The 22,410-nt window shown below is 48.9% G+C and overlaps 2 protein-coding genes across 2 annotated transcripts; both read right to left on the bottom strand.

The window, feature by feature from the left end:
* Positions 1-47: 47 nt before the first annotated feature.
* Positions 48-2,614, bottom strand: saraf (store-operated calcium entry-associated regulatory factor). The gene is made up of 7 exons (XM_067250507.1): positions 2,424-2,614; positions 2,142-2,320; positions 1,742-1,887; positions 1,275-1,570; positions 979-1,174; positions 789-892; positions 48-702 (listed from the first exon to the last, which is right to left on the bottom strand). The coding sequence occupies exons 1-7, from the start codon at positions 2,488-2,490 to the stop codon at positions 677-679; spliced, it is 1,014 nt and encodes a 337-aa protein (XP_067106608.1). The 5' UTR covers positions 2,491-2,614; the 3' UTR covers positions 48-676.
* A 214-nt stretch (positions 2,615-2,828) lies between these two features.
* LOC136956440 (protein WWC2-like) lies at positions 2,829-20,621 on the bottom strand. The gene is given in 25 exon segments (XM_067250335.1): positions 2,829-4,283; positions 4,398-4,525; positions 4,764-4,883; positions 5,027-5,167; positions 5,271-5,375; positions 5,580-5,729; positions 6,053-6,320; positions 6,421-6,515; positions 6,602-6,787; positions 6,967-7,171; positions 7,872-7,958; positions 8,103-8,189; positions 9,043-9,292; positions 9,357-9,988; positions 10,104-10,193; positions 11,813-12,058; positions 12,226-12,299; positions 13,154-13,291; positions 13,608-13,737; positions 14,038-14,117; positions 14,244-14,320; positions 14,433-14,630; positions 16,426-16,477; positions 16,479-16,536; positions 20,439-20,621. Coding segments are annotated over 25 exon segments (3,792 nt in total). The 5' UTR covers positions 20,567-20,621; the 3' UTR covers positions 2,829-4,216.
* Between the last annotated feature and the right edge of the window lie 1,789 nt (positions 20,622-22,410).

Below are 22,410 nucleotides of genomic sequence, written 5' to 3'. Positions count from 1 at the left end.
ATATATATATATATATATATAATGTGTTTTCCAAATAAAGTTTAAAAAAGCATTTATACTTTTAATAACCACCCACACACTTAATATAAAAACACTTACATACCCCCTTAACACCACCTCTGCTGCTTCCTGTAGATAACATGCTCAATATGTGGTTAGGAAACTAAGCTTTAAAAGCATCCTGTTTGTACATGGCTTCATTTAACAGACAGACTTAACAAGCAGGGTAAACAGACTTATGTGTCACTTCACAGCAAGCATTTAGTAAGTATGATCAGTGGGAAACTTAAACCAAACAAGCTGATCTGATCTCCTGGGCTGTGGTAGGGAGTCATATTGTACAAGTTGAATCTTTCATATCTAACATGTTATAACTCTCACTTTGGACATAGGAATCCTAACACAACCTCTTTTATATAAGACATTTAACAGCTTGAAAATAATATTTATAGTTTTTCAATTTAATCATCATTACAGTTATATAATAGTTATAGTAATATTATATAATTATTATTATTCAGGACAGTGTTTATTCATTTTGACCCCAGCAGTAATTAACCAATGAAGAGGAGCTGTTCGCCTTTTTTTTGGTCCTGATTAGACCCCTTCCTCTGTCCTATGTTCTGAGAGACGGCCACTTAAGGAACAGTTGTCATAGATACCACATCTTAATAGTCTATCTCCTCTTTGTTCCTCCGAAACCTGAAACAGGAAGTATGTACAAGGAGAGTTTCAGTGGGTGTGAGTGATGTGCATTTGTTTCGGCTGAGTGAAAGATGATTGTGTACCTGAGGCGGTCCTTGTTCCAGTACTGGCAGTGGGATTTGGGGAGGGTGGGGTTCTGGGTGCACTGTAACTGGTGTTGGAGTTGAAATAATTGTTGGACTGGCGCCTGGGAACACACAGACACCCATTAACATACAGATCAAACTCTGAATAAATCATCAGACATCTAATTCTTGCTAAAGCAGTACTCACCTCTGATTGCCAAACATGTACCCAAGCAGTCCTCCAGTCCCCATGCCTGTCCAGAACCCACTTCCTGTTCCTGTTCCAGCTCCAGCTCGGCGCCCTGCATACTGTTGTCCATTGTAGTCGCTGCGGAAACCGTAACCTGGGCTACCTCCATTGTAACCAGGGTAACCTGAGCCTGGGCAGCCGGAAGAGGAGGAGCCTAGGAAGAGAAAGAGGGGTGAGGTCATATACCGAATCACTATCTGTGTGTGTGAGGTGTGTGTCTGTGAGTTATCCTGTGTGTGTGTGTGTGGATCTACCTGTGTAGTCTGGTCTGAAACCCGGTGGAGGCGGCTGCGTTCCATCTCCATGGTAACCCTGTTGGTCCGGGGCATGCGTGTTGGTGGTCCCGCTCAGGAATAGCTTGTAGACTCCGAACGCCAGTAGCAACAACACCACGACCCCAAAGATGCTGCCTGACTCCTCCCCTAGAGACGATGCACTCTTCTGCTGCTGCTGACTGTTGCCGTGGTTATTGGAGGAGAAGCCATTGAAGAAGGAGGAGGCATAGTCACCAAAGCCCCTGGAGCCTCCGTGGGAAGCCCCGTGCTTCCTCCTAGACCAAACAGCATCATAACACACAGATCAGCTGGTGGGGCCCTACTGTAACTTGTATAGCTGTTCGTACAGTAGTGCGCTGAACACATACAGACCCCCATCAGCACACACTGACCACCCCACTCAGTCCTATACAATACAGTACCCCACACACACGTGTCAGACTGACCTGCCCTCCCCTGTGAGCTCCAGGGTGTACTCCAGACCACAGGAGCCCCTCAGGATGTAGGGGTCGTCAGGTTGGCTGAAGCCCTCACAGCTCACCTCCACCTTCCCAAAGCGGTAGGCATTGTCCATATCGGTTTTACACTCCCACTGAAACGTGGCCAAATTGGTCCGGTTACATGGGACACTTGTGGTCAAGGCAACGATGGCTTCAACATCCTTATGTAACAGCGTTAATCCGTAAACTGAGAAGGGCTGTAATCAAGACACTGACACCTCAAAACATCCAGCTGTATGTACGTAATATCATCGCCCATTTAATGTAGGCTACGCTAGGTAATATCGTAAGCTGTATGAATCACTATACACTTCTCTAAATGTTGTTTGTTTGTATTTTGATTAACCTGAACGTCCACTCCATCCCATCCTCTGTTTTGACACTGGACCACCTCCGGGACAAACGCGAAACATCCGGCGGAACCCCCGATGCACTGAAGTTGGGGTACGGGACTGGACCGACGAGCTGACGTGTAACTGCCCTTGTAAAGGGTCAGAGCTTGCACGTCTCGAAGCAACACACTCCCTGGTGAGAAATAGACATACTTATGTACATAACACGCGCTGGCTAATACGTATAGTAAAGTATACAGAAGTCCTGTAGCCATCAACAAATGCGGAAGACAAACCTTCATTCCAACACTTGACGTGCGCCACAAAGAGAAGCTGTAAAACTATACAGACAAATTCCTTCATTTTGTTGCAATAATTTCTTCAATTATACCAGAATTAGTTCCATTAAATGTCGCTCAATAGTTATTCCTTAGTTCTAAACAGTGCAGGACAGATTTAGTTTCGCAGCTGACGAAATAAAGCCATAACTCCCTTTTCCGGGTTTTACGTAACCTGTTTTGATGTGAGGAGCCAATCACGAAAAAGCACGACATCAGCGTAGAAACAAAGCGCCGTCTAGCGGACACGGTTAAGTATAACAGGGGGTTACCAAGTGTCTTTTTAACAAAACATTTGCTTTAATATCCAATATTTTGGGATAGTTTTTTGTTTGTTTGTAAGAAATGCAAACACACAGTTCATTCCAGGTGTTAATCAATTTATAAAACACTCCAGAGAGGGTATGTACATGAGCAAAAACATAAATAATACAAACAAATAAATAAACAGACACCGACCAAGGCAGCCTCTCGGCAGACAGCGCTGTGTTACTACAGGGCAGAAGCTGCTGACAGGGTTCGTTACTGGAAGGAAAAGATTTGTTTTCTTTCTTTAGTTTCAGTGACTGTCTGAGTCACCACAGAGCTAACACAGAACATGCGATCAGAGTTCCAGTAGTGACAGGCTACTGTTACCTAGACACAGAGCATTTGCAGCTTCATCTCAAACGCCAAGACAACGTAACACTTTACAGATTAGGCTTGTGTTCCTTCACTGTTGGCTGATGAAGACGAGCAGAGAACGAGAGGCAGTTAATGCAATCCCCACACACACTCTCTCACACACACACACACACACACACACACACAGCATTCCCTCGAACCTGCGTCTGTACAGTAACAAAGGCAGACAGGAAACAGACCACAACAGGAAGTCACAGACACCCATTTTAGAACCTAAATAAATAGAATAAGTGGAGGTTGTAGAACAGATATCAGATACTGAAACCTTCATAAAAAGACATTAGTCATTCATTTTCTTATAAACACTGCAGGTGGTGGTTTTGCTTTCCGTAGGTTTTTGTTGTTTTGTTTTACATATAATTGTAGTTTTACATGCTTTGTTCTTGATCTGATCAAGATAGCTACCCAGTATAAAGAGAAGTCATAATAATGATACATTTGAATACAATAATAACTGTGTTCTAACAAGTGGGGCAAAGCACCAGTTTTGGACAGATTAATACACACTTATATTTTAAGTTTCCTTCTAACTTGACTGAGAACACACACACTAACACTCAACCCAGTACTGTGTACTGTGCTGCAGTTCCTCTATAAACCCCAAGAGGGAGACAAAGAAACAACAGAGCAACAGTTTGGGCCAGACCCAACCAGACCCAACCAGCCAAATGGTGTTTGATTTCCTTTTTAAATACTTCAGCTGTGCTTGTTTCAGCTAGTCAAACAGTAATACAACTAAATAATAAAACAATATCAAATACTATCTGAGTCAGGTTGGATACACTCATACACACAAAATCACCTCCAAGTTCACATACTTTTACAAAACTGTACAGGTGTGTCATTGACACATGACCAGGTTCAACTATGGTTTAGTTCTCTGGTCACAACAAACACTTCATCTCCGCTATATGTACAGAAATACAGAATACATACTCAGCCACTTTGGTGAACAGCTACTTGATTTCCATGTCATAGTAACTAGACTAACATTAAAATACTCTGTGCTACAATTTTCTTCTTTTTTTTTTTAAATACTTCATATTTTGTCAATGAAAGGCTTGGTGTCACACATCGTCGGCAGGTAGAGAAGGTATACTGATCCTGACTCTGGTGAAGTACGACATTTTCTCTCTGTTAGGAGGGAGACGAGAGGGAGAGAGATGGAGGAAGGAAGGGAGATTAAACCCAGTGAAACACTCCAGCTAGAGTGGGATTATCAGACAGGCATGGGAGAGGACAGCCCACCTGAAGGAGAGGACCCGGGCGGGCACTTTCTGGCTCTGCTCCCGCAGCCGACACACATCCTTATTGGCTCTCCTCAACAGCCTATCAGCTCGCAGCTCTGCTCGCTGCTGCTCTCTGGACTGGTCCATCTGGAGGAGGGGGGGTGGGGCAGAGAGATGGACAGGAGGCAGCATTTATAATGCGTAGATGTGTGTGTATATTATAAGTGCGTGAGTATGTATGCGCGACTGCGCGTGTCTTCTAAGCGCGTGTGTGTATTCGGTGTGTGTGAGTATTCTCAGCACGCGTTGGTGTATGTACTCTTAACGCGCGTTATGTATTCTTAGTGCGCGTGTGTATTCCAAGCGCGCGCTTGTGTGTTCCGACCTGTCTGGCAGCGTGCTGCAGCAGCCTGGTGAAGCGCTGGTCCTCCAGGATGACTGCTGGCAGCTGAGTCTCTCCCCTGCTCCTCAGCTCCTCCAGCTGGGCACGCAGCTCCCTCAGGGCCTGGGGGACGGAGGACGGAGAGCTAGATAAACACAAACCCTCCATCCCTGTCCATATTTAATCATCCCCTCCCTCCCTCTTTCCCTCCCTCTTTCCCTCCCTCTCTCTCCCTCCCTCTCTCTCCCTCCCTCTCTCTCTCCCACCTGCAGTTCGTCAGCCAGCCTGCTGTGTCTGGTTCTCCAGGCCTGTAGCGCCAGCTCCAAGTCCAGCGAGGTCCTGGAGGCCACCGCCCCCTCCACGGCCCCCTGCTGCTGGGGAACACCGCCACGGTGTGGACCCCCCGGCTGGAGAAGAAAAGGGAAAGGGAAGAGAACGATAGGGAGACGGTCATGGCAAGGGGAGATCATGTGGTCTCTGTCTTTAAACGGTGTCGGCGTAAACTCTGACCTCCACACTCGCCCTCCTGACCCTCAGGCTGCGTCGCTCCGAGGCGTTCCTCACGAACGGAGCCCGGCGGGCCAGCGTGGAGCTGTCACTGTCACTGCGACTCAGCTGGAGGAGGAAGGAGAGGAGGAGGAGAGGGAGGAGGAGGAGTAGAATAGGAGAGGAGGATCGGAGAGAAGGTGAAAGGAGGAGGAATGGGAAAGAGGAGACACGTAGTTCGATTCACTGGCCAGAAGAATGCGGAAGGTTGACGCGTCTTTATGTATGAGTGTCTGTGTGAGAATGAGTGTGTGTGTGTGTGTGCAGACTGACCCTGCAGATGTACTGGTTGCGTTCCCCGGGAGAGAAGGTCTGGGACCTCATGATCATGCTGTTACGTACAAAGCCCCTGGGGGGGCGTGGCCTGTCCCTCGCCGCCACCCCCCGCTGGATGCAGGCCTCTGTGTTCGTCTCCTTGTCCACCTGCGCAGGAACACACACACACACACACTCCTCAGTCGAGAAAACTGGTCCAGAGACGTTTCTACAGCGTGTTGAATGAAAAGGACCTGTTCAGGTATTTGTTGATTTTCTCACTCATTTTCTGCCTGAGAGGTGTGTGTGTGTGTGTGTGAGGCTGTACGGTCCTGTTGATGTGTCTAGTGTTGTTTGTGTGTGTGTCTGTAAATGATTTTCTTTTGAAATCTTCACAGAGGAATGTTCAACAGAAATAGGTTTTTGTAATGCCTGTATTTGGCCTTCGCTCGCTCGCTCGCACACTTACACAAACACACACAAAAACATACCAGTGCCGGTCCTTCGTCTCTAGGTCGTCTCTCCTTACACCTGCTCTCCTCCTCTTCCTCCTCCACCCCTTCTTCTGCCGGGAGACACTCGTCTTCTTCCTCCGCCTCTTTTGCACACCACTCCTCCTCTCCTTCATCCCTCTGCTCCCCTCCGTAGGCCTGGCCAGAGCCCGGGCACTCCCCCGTGTGGGCAGACGTTCCCCTCTCTTCTCCATCCTCCTCTTCCTCCACGCCATCAATCTGAGGCTCCTCCCCCAGCATGCTCAGCCTATCAGGAAAGGGGTCAAGGGACAATCACTGGCGTGTGGGTGTTTACATGATGGGCCGTTTTAGCGACTTTAAGTGTGTGTGTGTGTGATGGACAGTACCAGTGGTCGTGTGTGTCTCTGTCCTCCAAGGCTAGCTCCTGTTCTACAGCTTCCAGCTCTGTAGAAGTCCTCTGGAGCAGGACAGATACAGCATCCTGGAGACACACACACACACATCAGCATCAGCATCTTCTTCACTGTATTAGTTGATGTGATGAGCAGGTTTTGTGTTAAACCCCACCAGGTCCAGAAGGGGAGCAGGGTGAAGGTCTTCCCCAGGGACGGGCCTCTTCCTGTGGGCCTGCTCTCCCTTCAAGCCCAGCTCTGGCCCTGGGTGTGTGGGTCTCTCTGAGGTCAGCAGGGTGTACCAGACACTGACCAGGTCTCCACTGAGACCAGCCTCTGCCAGACTGACCTGGGTCCCAGCCTGGAGGGGAGAGAGAGACATAGGAGAGGGTTGGGGAAGAAGAGAGTAGCATGGGGGAAGGAGAGAAACAAGGATCAGTGACACAGTTTAAATTGAGTGGAAATGAAAGAGCTGTATGTGTGTGTGTGTGTATGGGTGTGTGTGTGTGTGTGAGTGTGTGTGTGTGTGAGAGTGTGTACCAGACAGTCCTCGGAGCTGCCCTGGCTGAGACAGCAGGCGTGGATGTGGAGCGTCCTCCTGCGGAGCGAGGCCAGGCTGGGGACGGAGACTCTGAACACCTCGTTGAAGAGCAGCGGGTGGTCGGGCCCAGCCGGGGACACCACACGGGTCCTGAACAGGCTGGGCACGTCGCTGGAGCACGGAAGGAGCGCTACCCTCATGTAGCTGAGGAGGAGGAGGGGGGAGAGGAAGGGGAGAGGAGGGGGGAGAGGAAGGGGGAGAGGAGGCGAGAGCGGAGGCGAGAGAGGAGGGGAGAGAGGAAGGAAGTTAAGCTAATCTAACGCAAAGTTGTAAGTATTCCGTTTTTAAAGCCTCAACCAATCAGCAATCAACACACCAGAGGACACATTTGTCAGAAATAACTTCCTGGCAAGACCTTTCTTCATTTCCGAAAGTAGACCTCAATCATTCTCTCTCTCTCACACACACACACACACACAATCCAACCATAAAACACTCTTTGCTGCCAAATACAACAACAATCGGAGAGTAGAAAGTTTGGTTGAGACATCAAACCCTGCAACACCCCCCCCCCCCCCCCCCCCCCCTCTCCGCGCCCACGTCTCACTTCCTGGTTCGTGATAGGCTGTGTTGGTGGGCTCAGAGACCATGTCCTGCTGGGTGTCTTTTCAAGCCCCCGGCTACAGTACAGACGGATTAACTCCTTTTATTGTTTATCAGTTTTTCTTCTATTAGTGATGAAACGGGCCTGACGCACAGAACCTCCACAGGAGGTCTGCAGGACGGGGCTGGGCTGCGGTTTCATGTGTGTCTGTGTGTGTGTTAGAGGGTGTGTGTTTGCGTGCACAGGAGAGTGTTTGTATGGTGTGTGTGTATGATGTGCGTGTGGTTGTAGGATACTTACATTCTGGAGCTGGGATGGAGAAACAAGGCGTCAGGATTCTGCAGCTGAATGACGACCAGGACAAGAGTGGAGCTGGCCGCATCAAACCTACACACACACACACACACACACACACGGTGTAAATAACACTGTAACCTGTGTGTGCGTGTGAGCACGCATGTGTGTACACGTGTGTGCAGGAATTAATGTGTACATGCGTGTTTGTGTGTGCGTGTGCGTGCGCATCCGTACTTAAGAGCGATCTGGATCTGGGTGGATTCTGAGAGGGCCGCTTCATCCTCTATGTAGACAACCTCGTCAGTCTCTGTCTCCATGGACCTGCACACAGGACAGTACAGTACTTAGTACATCACTGTCAAGGGGGACTCAGAGAAAAGAGAAAAAGAGAGAGAGCAATAGAGGAAGAGAGACCTCCAGTGATGTGGCCATCCTAATTAAACTACTGCACCACTGATACCTTTGTGTCAGATGCACACACCATGGGATCAGGACAGGGGAAGAGAGAGGGACGAGGGAAGAGGAGAGGGCAAGCTTGAAGGGAGGAACCTGTTGTAGTAGCAACCTGCAGTGTTCATCCTAATTAGGCGAGGCTACTACTGTGAGAGAGCAGCATCACACACACAGACAGACGCAGGACACACTCTGCTTTCATCACATCTAGAATCTTCCTCTACAAGGACAACAACTGCAGAGTCTGGAGGTGTGTGTGTGTGTGTGTGGGGGGGGTGTTCGGTGAGAGGTGTGTGTTGTTGTAAAAAGAAAGCTTTTATTTTTCACACTTTTAATTGCCACCAAGGAGTGAGTGTGTGTGTTTGTGTGTGTGTGTTGTTCAAAGACTGCTGACCCTGAGAGTTTGAGAAGAGGACAGCAAAGGATAGAATGGAGGAAATGGGAAAGAGAATGAAATAAAAACAATGTTTTAAAAAGGGATGGGAGAGTGAAGAACAGAGAGCGGATTGAAGAGAGAGAAAAGAATGCGAGAGACTGGTAGAGAGAGAGAGAAGATGTGAAGGAGATGGAGAGAGGGAGGGAGAGAGAGGGGGGGAGAGGGAGAGAGAGAAAGGGGGGAGAGAGGGAGGGGGAGAGAGAGGGAGGGGGAGAGAGAGGGAGAGAAAGAAAGGGGGGAGAGAGGGAGGGGGAGAGAGGGAGAGGGAGGGGGAGAGAGAGTTACCGTTTGCTTGATGCCTCGTAGACTCCACTGTCCCCAGCGACAGACTCGTCGGACACGGCAGCAGACACACACACTGGCCTGTCCTCCGCCCCTCTGGACTGCACCAGCACTTCTACACACAGACGCAAAGTGGAAATGCTGTTGAGTGACGTTGAATGTTTTTTGTAGCGTCTGTATTCAAGTGGCAATGCTGTAGTCAAGTCTACCACTAGGTGGCAGCGTTGCACCACTACAGGTCCAGCAGAGCCAACTGTAATTCTAGTCAGGCTGCGTATGAGCTTAGTTAGGAGCAAGGGAGTGGCCCTGGGTCCTACCTGAGATGCTCTCTCTGAGGGTGTCTATCTCCCTCCTCCTCCCCCCCTCTCCCCCGTCCTTCTCCTCCACCTCAAACACCCCCCGTCCATCGTAGAACCTCAGCCCCGCCCCCTCGTCCTCTCCAAAGTCCTGATTGGCCACAGGTGGCGGGAGGAAGGTTCCGTCCAGCACCAGTGGCGAACCGGGCGGCGAGAGGGACGAGAGCGAAGACCTCGAGGAGAGAGACGCCAGCGATTTGGCCGTTTGAACTTCCGGCTGCTTCGATTGGCCGAGAGGAGGGAGGTTGGCAGGGCTCAGGGTGGGATCGGCGAGTGGCGCCAGCGCGGTCGAATCAGCCGCCACCTCATGCTCATGGATGGTGGTGATTTGTCCATGGGGGGCGTAGAGAGCAGAGGAAGAGGAGGAGAGAGGAAGAGGTGGAGGAGGGGGGTTGTGGAGGAGGAGGTAGCCCAGCTCCAGGTCCAGGGGGGAGGGGGCTGCTGAGGGATCCTGGGGGGGGGCGTACAGGTCTGTGGAGGTGAGGGAGGACAGGGACCCCCGGGAGCTGCTCCAGGTGTTGAGGGAGCCCCGGCTGGAGGCCAGAGAGCCCAAACTGCTGCCTGACGACACGGACAATGTGCTGGCCGAAAGGCTGGGGGGAGAGGAGAGGCATGACAGACACATGCATATGTCTTTATATATATATATATATATATATAAACACACAAATATTTATGTATATGACATGTGCATGTATACACACACACCTCTTGAGCTGGGAGTGGAGCAGACTGGTGAGTCTGGTGGACTCCTCCAACTTCTGGACCAGGACACGGCGTCGCTCCTGAACCTTCAACCTGGACACACACACACACACACACACACACACACGATGATGTCATCAATGTGGGTCCCAATCGTAGATGGTCGTTCTAAGGCTTAAGACGCACTTGTTCCGAGTACAACGTTACTTAGGAATTATTTGCTGGACCTGATGCTAGTTTCTTCCAGGATCACAATGACTCTTATTGAGGGAATTGTTGCTCTTGTTGGTTAGTTCTAACTGATTTAAATTATTGTACTCGCTGTGAAATATTTTACTGTTGATTGCTTTTCTACAGGTACACTCTTGCACTTTTTGAGGTTCATGTTGTTTAATTGTAAATTGTTTAACTACATGCTCTTATGGTTCTTTCCTTTGGCACTTATTTGCTTTTCACAATGTATGCTTCATGTTTTGGCTGCTCGAAATGTTTGGGGCTATCTCGTTGTTATGATCAGTGACCTATGCACTTTGTAAAGCTCTCTCTTGGAAGTCGCTTTGGATAAAAGCATCTGCTAAATGAATAAATGTAAATGTTCTTCCTGAAACCAGGTTCCTTGTCTATCTGTCTGTGCTAACCATGCTAACGAGGCTACAACAATATTCTTAATTACCGCTCTACTTAATGAGCAATTACACTTCCACTAATTACACCTCATCACAGAACAAGACTAACTGGGGTGCTGCTGGGTACCTCATGTTTAGAATCAGTGTGTGTGTGCGTGTGAGAGAGAGAGAGAGAGAGAGAGAGAGAGAGAGAGAGAGAGAGAGAGAGAGAGAGAGAGAGGAAGACAGAATGCGTGCGATACCAGTGTGTGTCAGTGCAGAATGTATGCATATGTGTGTGTGTGATTACAATTACGAGTACAATGTTCCCAATTACAGCGGGGCTATATTTGCCCTTTCTAATGTGTTGCCACATTGCCGCGACAATGTCTGCTTCCAAACATGACAATTACCGACCAATTAGTATGCAAATGAGCCTTAATTAAAGGCACCTAACGGAGTTAGCCTTCAGAACGCTCGTTAAGAGACGAGAGAAAGAGGAAGGAGGGTTAAACCATCTGTTATATCTGATTGACTTGGAGAGATAAAGACACAGAAGAGCCTGTCTAACACACCTGCCATTCTAAATCAAACCAGTCATAAAATACACAAAACCGGAATGTAGATATGTGTATATACAGTATATAAACACACACACACACACACACACACACATGCAATGGGTTCATATCAATATATAGAATAATAAATTACATTGAGCGATTTCTTATCATTGTATTTTTGTACCAGACCAGTCTGAGAGCTCATGCTTCATTTGCTCTTTTAGAAAGTTCTGGGCACCCTCCCATTCAAACTGATTTCCCTCCGGCATAGAAAGTGCCGGGCCAATCACAACCTTTGATCTAATATGGTTACTTGGGAGCGCCGTTGTGGCATTTTCGTAAACGAAAACAAGGTAACGTTTCATTGATCTGATTGGTTGAATCTCTCCAATTCTATCCAATCGTATCCAGAGGCATTTTGGTCTGCGCTTGTTTCCTTTGGAAATCGAAAACAAACTGAGGGGTTCCAGATCAATAGGTATTTGCAAAATGATGCCTGGCAAAAAAAACCTCTACAAATAATAAAAAATAATCATAATTTCACCTCTGTGACAAGGCGTGGCTAGGGGCGTGTCTAACGGCCTCCAGCTCCTCCTCCAGCTGCAGCCGTTGCTCCTCCAGCTTCTGCAGCTCCTGCGGGGAGCGTCGCCGCGGCGACACAAACTGCAGCTCCTTCAGCAGCTCCACCTTCTCTGAGACCAGGAGGAGGCGGTCCCGCTCCACGTCCACCTCCCCTGGACACGCCCCCTCCGCCTCCAGACCTGCCAGCTCCACCTGGGTGTTGGCCAGACTGGGATGGGGAGGGTGGTGGTGATGGGGGTGGGGAGGATAGGGAGGGTGGGGAGGATGGGGGTGTGGAGGGTGGGGAGGAAAATGATTAGACTGAACGGATGACAAGCATTGTTCTTCTCAGCCTTTACAAGTCTCGTTAGTAAGAAAGACGGGGAGGAGAGATACCTTCTCTTGGCCTCCTCATACTGGAGACTGAGCTTGACCTTTTCAGCCAGGGAAGACCTGCCTCTCAGTCCCACCTGCAGGCAGAGGGAGGGGGGAGAGAGGGAGGGGGGGGAGAGAGGGACGGAGGGGGAGAGTGGAGGTAAGGCAGCGATGGAGGGAGAGGGAGGTAAAAGATTAAAGATAATTACAGCAGACATATTTCTCACTGTGTGTGTGTGTGTGTGTGTGTGGACAGGGGCTCAGCAGTAAAGCAGCTTTGCAGTGTAACTCGGAGCCAAGACCCAAGACCCTCCTATTAAAATACATGGGCCGCATCTCAATCCAGTCAATCCCTTCCTTCCCTCGCATCTGGGTTTCAATACGGACAGAGCTCCCACCGTTCCTGAGTGAGACGCAGCCCAGGACTCCAATCCCACAGGGAAGGAGGGAGCAGGGTGTGAGGGAGGGAAGAGGAGGGAGGGAGGGAGCGAGGAGGGAGCGAGGAGGAGGAAAGAGGAGGGAGCGAGGAGGAGGGAAGAGGAGGGAGGGAGCGAGGAGGAGGGGATGGCATTCCTTAAAGAAGCAATGGCATTTTAATAACACACAGGAGAGAGGGAGAGAGAAAAGGGGGGGGAAACATTCCATTGATTGAGAAAAGAAATAGAGAGAGAATGAGAGGAGAAAGACGGAGAGACAGAGAATGAGAGGAGGGAGATAGAGAGAGTTACAGTGAATGGGTGAAGAAAGAGAGAGAGTTACAGTGAATGAGTGGAGAAAAAGAGAGTTACAGTGAATGAGTGGAGAAAGAGAGAGACAGTTACACTGAATGAGTAGAGCGTGAAAAAGAACGAGAGAGAGAGAGAGAGAGAGAGAGAGAGAGAGAGAGAGAGAGAGAGAGAGAGCGAGAGAGAGCGAGAGAGAGCGAGAGAGAGCGAGAGAGAGAACCCACCTCTCCAGTAATGTCAGTCTGAGAACCAGTCTCCAGGGTGGTTCTAGTCAGCTGGGGGTTAAAATCTGCTGGGTTCCTCAGGTCTGGTTCCGAACGACTGGGTTCCACATGGAACCGTTCCTTTAGCTTAGCAAGACACTGAAGGAGAAAGAGGCAGGGAGGGAGAGAAAGAGAGGGAGACAGAGAAATTTGAATTTTAGAGTTTATAGTGGGAGACATGGGAACGATAGACAAGGCACAACACATAGGAACAAAAATGTCTCTCTCTCCCTCACCCCACCCTCTCTCCCTCACCCCATCCCTCCCTCCCTCACCCATCCCTCCCTCCCTCCCTCACCCCATCCCTCCCTCCTTCACCCCATCCCTACCTCCCTCCCTCACCCCATCCCTCCCTCACCCCATCCCTCCCTCCCTCACCCCAACCCTCCCTCCCTCATCCCTCCCACCTCCTCACCTGGATGAGATCCTGCTTCTCCTTCTCCCCGGAGCTGATGGCCTTGCGGAGTGACTTGAGCTCCGACACGATGGCCTTGGCCTCGGTGAGACAGAACCCACTCTGCTCCCCACACAGCCTCTGGTCGATCCTGGACACACGCGCACACACACACACATTTCAAATATGGTAAAGAGTCAGGGAGGGAGATGGAGCGAGAGAGCGAGGGAGGAGGACAGAGTCTCCTGATGCAGGTGGAGGTGTTTGAGGGATGCTACCTGTGGTTCATCACACCACAGCCCAACCTCTGTCCACTGATGGCTCGAGGAAAACGTTAGCTCGTGACATGACTGTGTTTTTCCCCTTCGATTCCATGCGTGAGTGTGCGCACTTGCTTCGGCGAGTGTAGGTGCAAGTGTGTGTGAGTGTACGTAGGTGTGTGTCCACTCACTGCTGCAGGGTTTGGAAGCCCTGTTCCTTATACAGCAGCTCCTGCTTCATCTGAGTCAGTTCTCTCTTCAGCTTGTTTACCTAAGAGAGAGAGGGGGGAGAGAGAGAGAGTGAGGTAGATTTATGTTTATGTGAGGTACAGTTGTGAGCGTGTGTAGAGATGTCTGCATAGAGGGGTGTGTGTTTGAGTGTGTAGCAGTTTCCTACCCTGACTTTGGTGGTGGAGATGTCAGCCTTGAGAATGTCTGGGTCATACTTGGTGCTGGAAGACGAGCTTGACAACACTGAACAACACAGAAGACCACAAGTTAATAACCGACCGTGTCTGTCTGTCTGTGTGTGTGTGTGTGTCCAGGACCTGGACTGGTAGCTGTGGTGTGTGTGAGACAGACTCACGGCTGGTCCTGGAGGTGGCCTTGTAGGCGTGGTTGAGGTGTGTGTAGTGGTCCAGGGCCAGGGCCAGGCGCTGCTCCTTCACCAGGTACAGCTGGCGGTGGGCAGACAGCGAGTGCTGCGCCACCCTCAGGTAGTCCTGGAGCATCCTCTCCTGCTGGCCGCGCCACGCAGCGCGCGGGTCCTCCAGCTGGGTGCTCTCTGGGACACACACACATTACACACAGTTATGTTTGCACACACACACACACACAGTAAAGAGGGCAGGAGAGAGGGAGGGAGGGAGGGGAAGAAGGTGACAGTCAGGACAGAAAGAAGGAGTGAGCCGGAGGAAAGAGAGGAGACTAAGAGGAGGATAAGAGAGGCTTTCTCTCTCTCAAATAAAGACTCAGGAGTAGAGGAAGGAAGCAATCCAGGCCAGTCATGTCGTAACACTCACTCGCACCCCCTTCATCTATCCTTTCACCGCTTCTCTCTACCTCTTTCTAAACATTTCTCCCCCTCTCTTTCTCTCCCATTTTCTTGGCCAATGTTTCTCTCAGCCCCCCCCCCACCCCCCATTGGCAGGTGAAGGGTTAACCTCTGGTAACTGTACTCTGAGCAAAACAAGCGTAAAGCCCCCCCCCCCCCCCCCCTTCTTGAGGTATGCCAGATATGCACAGGTTGCAATGAGGAATAACCGGATTGGTGTGTGTGTGTGTGTGTGTGTGTGTGAGTATAACCAAGAGAGAAAGACGGCAAAAAAAGAGGTTAAGGCACAAAGAGAGAGACAGAGAAAGACAGATTTGAATCCACACCGATTCAATTCATGAGGCCTCTTCTGACTGGCAGCTAGGGGCGTCACAACAACAACAAAAATGCAAACAATAGCCAAGACAAGTGACAACCTACGTCTCTATGGATACGCCTCAGAACAAACCAATAACACTCGGCCCACACAAGCAATCAAATCAACAACAACAAACACAACAGCAGCTGCACATTTTTTCACTCAGGCCCACAGCTACACTCTATATGATCGGTGCTCAGGAAGGAAGGAAGGAAGGAAGGAAGGAAGGAAGGAAGGAAGGAAGGATTCTATTTTTTCTCAACACTCTTTTCCTTCATTAGATTTATGTGTTCTCTAATCTTCTCTCTCATCTGTACCAGAGTATAAACCAACTTTGAGAAATCAAATCGGCACATACAAATTACACTTTTTTTAAAGGGGTAAAGACATAGCTTTGAAAAGTAGATGTTTCTATTCTATTCACTCTGCAAGGGGAGTCAGGTGGCTGAGCGGTTAGGGAATCGGGCTCGTAATCTGAAGGTTGCCAGTTCCATTCCCGGCCGTGCCAAATGACGTTGTGTCCTTGGGCAAGGCACTTCACCCTACTTGCCTTGGGGGAATGTCCCTGTACTTACTGTAAGTTGCTCTGGATAAGAGCGTCTGCTAAATGACTAAATGTAAGTTGTCAATGTTTAAGGTAATAGCAGCTAAATATAAATCCATATGGAGCCGTATTGATCGCCGGGGGAGGAGCCTGTAGGCAGGGTCCTGATCAATAACTGGGGCTCAACCCTCAGCTGCACCTGTGACACGTCCCCCTACATACATGAGGAGGAAGAGGAAGGCATCATCATCACTCAGACCTTCCTCTCTCTCCTCCACTTCAGGTTTTCAGCAGGGCCTCTCTCAATCATTCACCACCCACCCCAAATAGATTTATGGCAAATGATTGCCCTGGATGTCTCTTCTCGCCCCCCCCACACCCCTAAATAACTTGGTGAACCCCCCCAGAGTAGCACCCCAGCATTTGTGAACCACCGTCTTAGAGACATCAGTTGAACCAGAGAATGAATTCAATTCAATGTGCTTCTATAAGGCCCAAGGTAACTCCAGAACATCAGTGGGATAACCTACACCCCTCTCTGCCAAGAATGTCAGAGCCATTTCTGAGTGAGTGTGTGTGTGTGTGTATGTGTGCGCTGTATGCGAGTGTGTGTGTGAACTGACTGTTGATGTGGTCGATGTAGTAGGTGCCAATCTGAGGATCGTATGATGCCTCCCCATCCCCATGGCAACTCGTCTCCCACACAGTCCGCAAATGACAGGGGCTTGGTCAACCTGGGGGTAGGGAAAGAGAGAGAGACAGAGCGAGAGGGAGGAACAGCAGGTGCTCCTTGTTAGCTTTATGATACACAAAAACCGCAATAATTCAAACCCTTACATATTTGTCTTCCATTCCCAAACACTCATAGGTAAAACACACACACACACACATTTGTGGGGACGCAGCTCAGGTAGGTATGATCTTGGTGGCACGGACCCTCTGTTCTGCAACGGACCTCTGTCCTGCACGCCTTTCTGTCCTGCACGGACCCTCTGTCCTGCACGGACCCTCTGTCCTGCACGGACCCTCTGTCCTGCACGGCCCCTCTGTCCTGCACGGCCCCTCTGTCCTGCACGGACCCTCTGTCCTGCACGGACCCCTCTGTCCTGCACGGACCCTCTGTCCTGCACGGACCCTCTTTCCTGCACGCCTTTCTGTCCTGCACGGCCCCCTCTGTCCTGCACGGCCCCTCTGTCCTGCACGGACCCTCTGTCCTGCACGGCCCCTCTGTCCTGCCACGGCCCCTCTGTCCTGCACGGACCCTCTGTCCTGCACGGACCCTCTGTCCTGCACGGACCCTCTTTCCTGCACGGCCCCTCTGTCCTGCACGGCCCCTCTGTCCTGCCACCTCAGGTTAAACATTAGCCAGAGGTAGAGCTGCTATGGTCAGGAATGTTCAACCAGCCAGGAATGAAACTAGACATCCAACACTGGCTTCCACTCTCCCTCGCTCTCTCTCTCTCTTTCCCCCCCCCTTTCTTTCCATATCCCTCTTTCTCCTCCTTCCACTGTGTCCCTTTCTCTCTCTCTTTCTCAGAGAGGTCTGTGAGCAGCTGAGGGTCACATGTCAATATGCCCACAGTGAATGACGACACACTGGCTCATCTCTTTTCTTCCAACAACTTACTTACTATGTGTGTGTGTGTGTGTCAGCAGGAGATCCATTAATAGTGGAGACTTTAAGTTCAGACATCCCTAACAAGCTTACTGCCATAGTGTCCCCGTCTACAGTCAACACACACACACCAAAATAAAACCCCTGTCCCTTCCTCCAGCACCATGAGGTAGTGCAATCAGTGTTCGAACACAGATGACACCTGTCTGTCTGGATCTCTAATGGTTTCACGCACACACACACGCACGCACACACACACACATGCACACAAAGGGCTGACACCTGTCTAGTCCTCTATAGTGAGATAAGGCTGAGCCTTTATAGAGGAAAGGCAATTGGTACCTTTCTTTCTCTTTCAACAGATACAATTCATCTGTCAGTTTGTGTGTGTGTGTGAGAGGGAGGGTGCATGTAAGAAAGAATGTGTGTGTGTGTGTGTGAGAGAGTGCATGTGAATGTGTATGCGGGAGGGAAGGTGTGTGTGTGTGTGAGAAAGAGTCTGTGTGTGTGTGTGTGAGACAGATAAGAGCCAGGGACACAGTAGACGGCTGGGACAGGACTGGAGAGCTCCATTAGAACAGGCATATATCTCACTGCAGTTCAGACCAGACAGAAGACAGGGGCCTGCATGGGCTGGAGCCCCTCCACAGATGGAACGGTTCAGACCTCATGAACACGATGCCACCAACAACCTGGGATGGATTCCCAATTTCTCCCTCCTCCAAGATCTCGTTTCGAAGATGGTTACGATACAGCGGAAGAGTCCCCACTGATCTGACCGCCCGCCCAGCCACACAATGAAGGCGGACATGTTTGCCGGTTGCCGTGACAACCGCACAGTCTTTGTTGTTGTCCCAGCTCCTTTCCTTTCTCCTTCTCCCCTCTCTCCTCTATCCACTGTATTCTTTCCATATCCCCACTCTCTTCCTTTCATCCCTGCTCCATCCCTCTGCCCCATTTTCATTCTTTCCATCCCCTCTTCTCCTCCCTTCTTCCCATCCTGCTCCCCCCCATCCCTCTTTCCCCCTCCTCCTCATCCCTTTCTCATTGAGCCTCTGTCTGAGATGCCAGAGATCTATGAAAGGCCATGATTTACATCCCCTCTTTAAATTCTCTCCTCCCTCCGCTCCCTCCTTTTCCATACGGCTCCGTCAAGACAACAACAGAAAGGAAGAGAAAAGGAAAGCGGGGACCGGTGGCGGGGGCCATGCTCTTACAAATCTGGCCCAATTAGCTGGGTCAGGACCCCCCCCTCTCTCTTTCTCTGTCTCCCTCCCTTTCCATCCCTCTTTCCCTACATCATCCTGTCTTCCACCTCCTCCTCTCTCTCCCCTTTTCTCCCTCCATGTAAATGTGGTTATGGGGGAAACCCTGGACTGGAATTATGGAATGTTATCTCTGTCTGTCTGTCTCTTCCTCTGGAGAAATAACACTCTCTTGTGTGTGTGTGTGTGGGGGGGGGGGGGGGGGGGGGGGGGGGGGGGGGGTAAAAGCAGGGGCTGGTCCCTGTGAAGGAAAGCCCATAAATTAGTCTGTGGTCTGAGAGAGAGAGAGAGAGAGAGAGAGAGAGAGACAGAGGGAGAGAGGTGTGTGTGTGTGTGTTGGGGGGGGGGGGGGGGGGGTTGTAAAGGAATGCAGAGCCCTCTGTCAGTTCTCCCTCGCCAGCTCAGAGAGATTACAAATCATGTGTTCTCACTCCTATACAGACAGGGAGGAGAGGAGAATGGGAGGGAGAAAAGAGAGAGGAATAAAGTCTGAGGAGAGAGAAGTCCAAGACAGAGTAAGATAGTTAGGGACACAGAAAGAGAGATACGGGGATAAAGCAGGAATAGAGAGACAATCCATTCCAATGCTATACCTACGCTTATTAGCCCACTAACTGTCAAGCACAGGTCAGGTTTTTCCAAAACTTAACAAATGCTACCCGCCTCAAGTCCGTTTCTGCCTGAGCTTGTCAGTAAGCTAGGACACAGCAACTTTATGGTTCTAGCAGGTGCTCTGCAAAGTAGATAAGCTGTTTCTCTCATCTCTTCGCTATCTTTCTTTACCTTACTGATTTTACAACCAGCAATAAAGATACATTCATTGCTCTGTAGGCCAAATATGTTATTGATTTGATCATCACATCATTCACTGTTACAGTAACCGCACAGGAATAAGGAAAATATCGCTGGCTACGTTTCTGTCCGTGGGCGGAATAGATAAAAATGAACGCCGATATGGCGAAATATTACTGTCTGGGTACAGAATAACTAAGGTATTTGTCTTTGTTATGCCATAAACTCCTGACATTATAACTTGGCATATCACCAGAAGAATGTGGGTGTTGTATAAAAAGTTTATGTGTCGAAAATGTAAAGACTTAAATGTTTAAGAGCTACATCGTCATTGCCTATCGACTCGGGGTGTGATGTGCAAGCTATTGAAACACCTGTTGTTGTAGCATCCTTGACAGAGCTGATTAATAGTTACTCGACTGTTGTGGAAGCGGTGAAAGGAATCTTTTCACAAACCTATATTGACAAACCTTGCTTTTGAGGATGGACGGATAGGGACATTATTCTAATTTACTGTCTTGAAATAGCTAACATGAGCTTGCTTCAAGTTTCGAATTGCTGAATAAATCCATTCACTCTGACCGGACCCCCACCGCCCAACTAGCTAAGCTAGCTAGCACTAGCTAACTTTAGCCACTCCGCGGCTTTTTGAATTGTTTGAAGTTGTGAGAGCAACTTCTAGTGCGAGTAGTTAATCGAAACTAGTTATAAATAAGGGCAGTGTAACGTTGGCTATGCCAGTTATCCTTACTCAAAGAATAACTGGCATACAGACATTTACTACTAGTGTAGCTGCCATTGTCTAAAGTGTGGTAGTGAATGTAATCTGGTTTTGACTGTCTTGACGGCAGAACACAAATTAGTATGGACAATCTGTACTGTAGGAGAGTTCACTAACCATGAAGGCATAACTGTAAAATAAACTTGGAGCAGAGTTCCCAGTGGCTGGCTAGGACTGGCATACCTGTCTCTTGGGTCAACCCAACTGGTCTGTTTTGTATTGTGGTCGATGAAGAACACTTTTCCGTCGTAATCCCTCGCCTCTTCCCAACCCTCCGGTAACGGTAGCTGCCCGTTCCCTTTTCTAGGCATGATCAGCTTCTAAACTTTCCGACATAACTACGATAAAAGCTTTATCGCGTAGCTACAAAACATTGAAAGTTAGTTTAGATCCATGTTTTGCTCCCCGTGTCCACCATTTTGGTTTCCAATAGCCCCAGCCAGCAGACAGACTTGACTCCCCGTTCCCAGCCTACAGAGCATTAGAATATCATTAGCATAAACCTATTTGCATGCACATTCCTGAGTGAAACATTCCAGCCGATTAACCCTTGAAGACATCGTCGGCGAGTGCGTCTTGTGGCAGACTGTTGGCACGAGGTTGTCTTGTACAATGTTAGAAAAACAACAACAACAACAGGCCCCAGCAAAAAAAAAAGAAAAAAGTTTTGCAGTATAGACGCAGACTGCTGGATGAGGGATAAATCACGAGTGCTCAGATATACAAATGGGTCTACTGGTTCAGAGTAGAACAAAGTAGAGAAGAATACAGAACAAACCGTGGTATTCCGTGTGAGTTATACTGTTGGATTGTGTGAAGGGACTAGGATAGTAAACAGTAATAATCAAGTTGTATGTGAAGTCATAGTGAGTCAGTGACATGCTTGCATCTCCTGAAATCAGCCGAAAATAATGTTAATCTCACTCAGATCAAAAGTTCGAGGTCATGTAGGGGGTGAAAAAGAAAGGATAAGAGAGAAATAAGAAAAGGTAAACATTTAGTAGACGCTCTTATCCAGAGCGACTTACAGTAAGTACAGGGACATTCCCCCGAGGCAAGTAGGGTGAAGTGCCTTGCCCAAGGACACATCGTCAGTTGGCATGACCGGGAATCGAACTGGCAACCTTCGGATTACTAGCCCGATTCCCTCACCGCTCAGCCACCTGACTCATTTCAGGGAGAGTGGCAAAGGATGAGAAACATGGCAAAACTTGGCAAAAATAGAGAGAACAGAGAAAAGCTGTTGAAAGTCATTAAGTATTTATGCTGACATGTCACAAGATGATTAAATAAATAATTCACATCCCTGCTATGTCAAATATATTTGTGTGGTTTCGAGACATTATCAACCTTTTCATCATACCCAATGAACTGGAAATATATTTTCTTAAACCAACCTGTCTACATCTTTCAGCCATTCTACACCTTAAATTCTGTGTTGGATTTGATAAATTCATACTTCTGAATGTTTACCCCTTATAAATTGTTGGAATATCACACTTTATATTGGGCAATGTGCCCTATGTTTAATAGGGGAGAACCATTAATCCCATAATCTTTCAAGGCCGCACTCAGAACAGAGAAGTACTGAAGAGTTTCCCTTGAAATCTGCATATTGAGAATGGCTGTTTTTTTCATTCTGCTTTAATGTTATCATTGCATTTCTTTGTGACTTTTTCTTTTATTTTTCAGTTGTATAGCGTTCACCTGTGACGGTTGTGTGCAGAGGACATTCTTTAGATGAGCTTGTCTCTGTTTAAAACAGCAAAATCAACCAGATGTATCATGAAACGGCTCATATGAGTAGATTTATCTTTTTGTATGTATTTTCTTTAGTGTTAGTGTGTCTCTAAATCTAAGTGTGTGGGTGTATTTTCTTCAAGTAAAGTTCCAAATGGCTCTGTTGCACAGCAACAGAGTTCCCCTTTTAGCCCTCTTATTAATATCAGATTCCAATTCTGCCTTTTCCGATTCTGGTTCTGAAAACTTGTTCATCATCAGCATTTATAACCCTTAGTTCTGCCTGTCTGTGTTGCAGCTATGAAGTGGCACATGCCTTTGGCGTTAAGTCACTGAGCTCTCTGCTCTAGTTGTGGTTGAGCAGGGGGATGGCTCATCGTTTCTTTACAGTCACCATGGCTCTGAGATGCCTTGC

This window comes from Osmerus mordax, chromosome 14 (assembly GCF_038355195.1).
Source record: "Osmerus mordax isolate fOsmMor3 chromosome 14, fOsmMor3.pri, whole genome shotgun sequence".
Lineage (NCBI taxonomy): Eukaryota > Metazoa > Chordata > Actinopteri > Osmeriformes > Osmeridae > Osmerus > Osmerus mordax.
The sequence above is the reverse complement of the archived record's forward strand: the minus strand, read 5'-3'. Positions and strand labels throughout refer to the sequence as shown.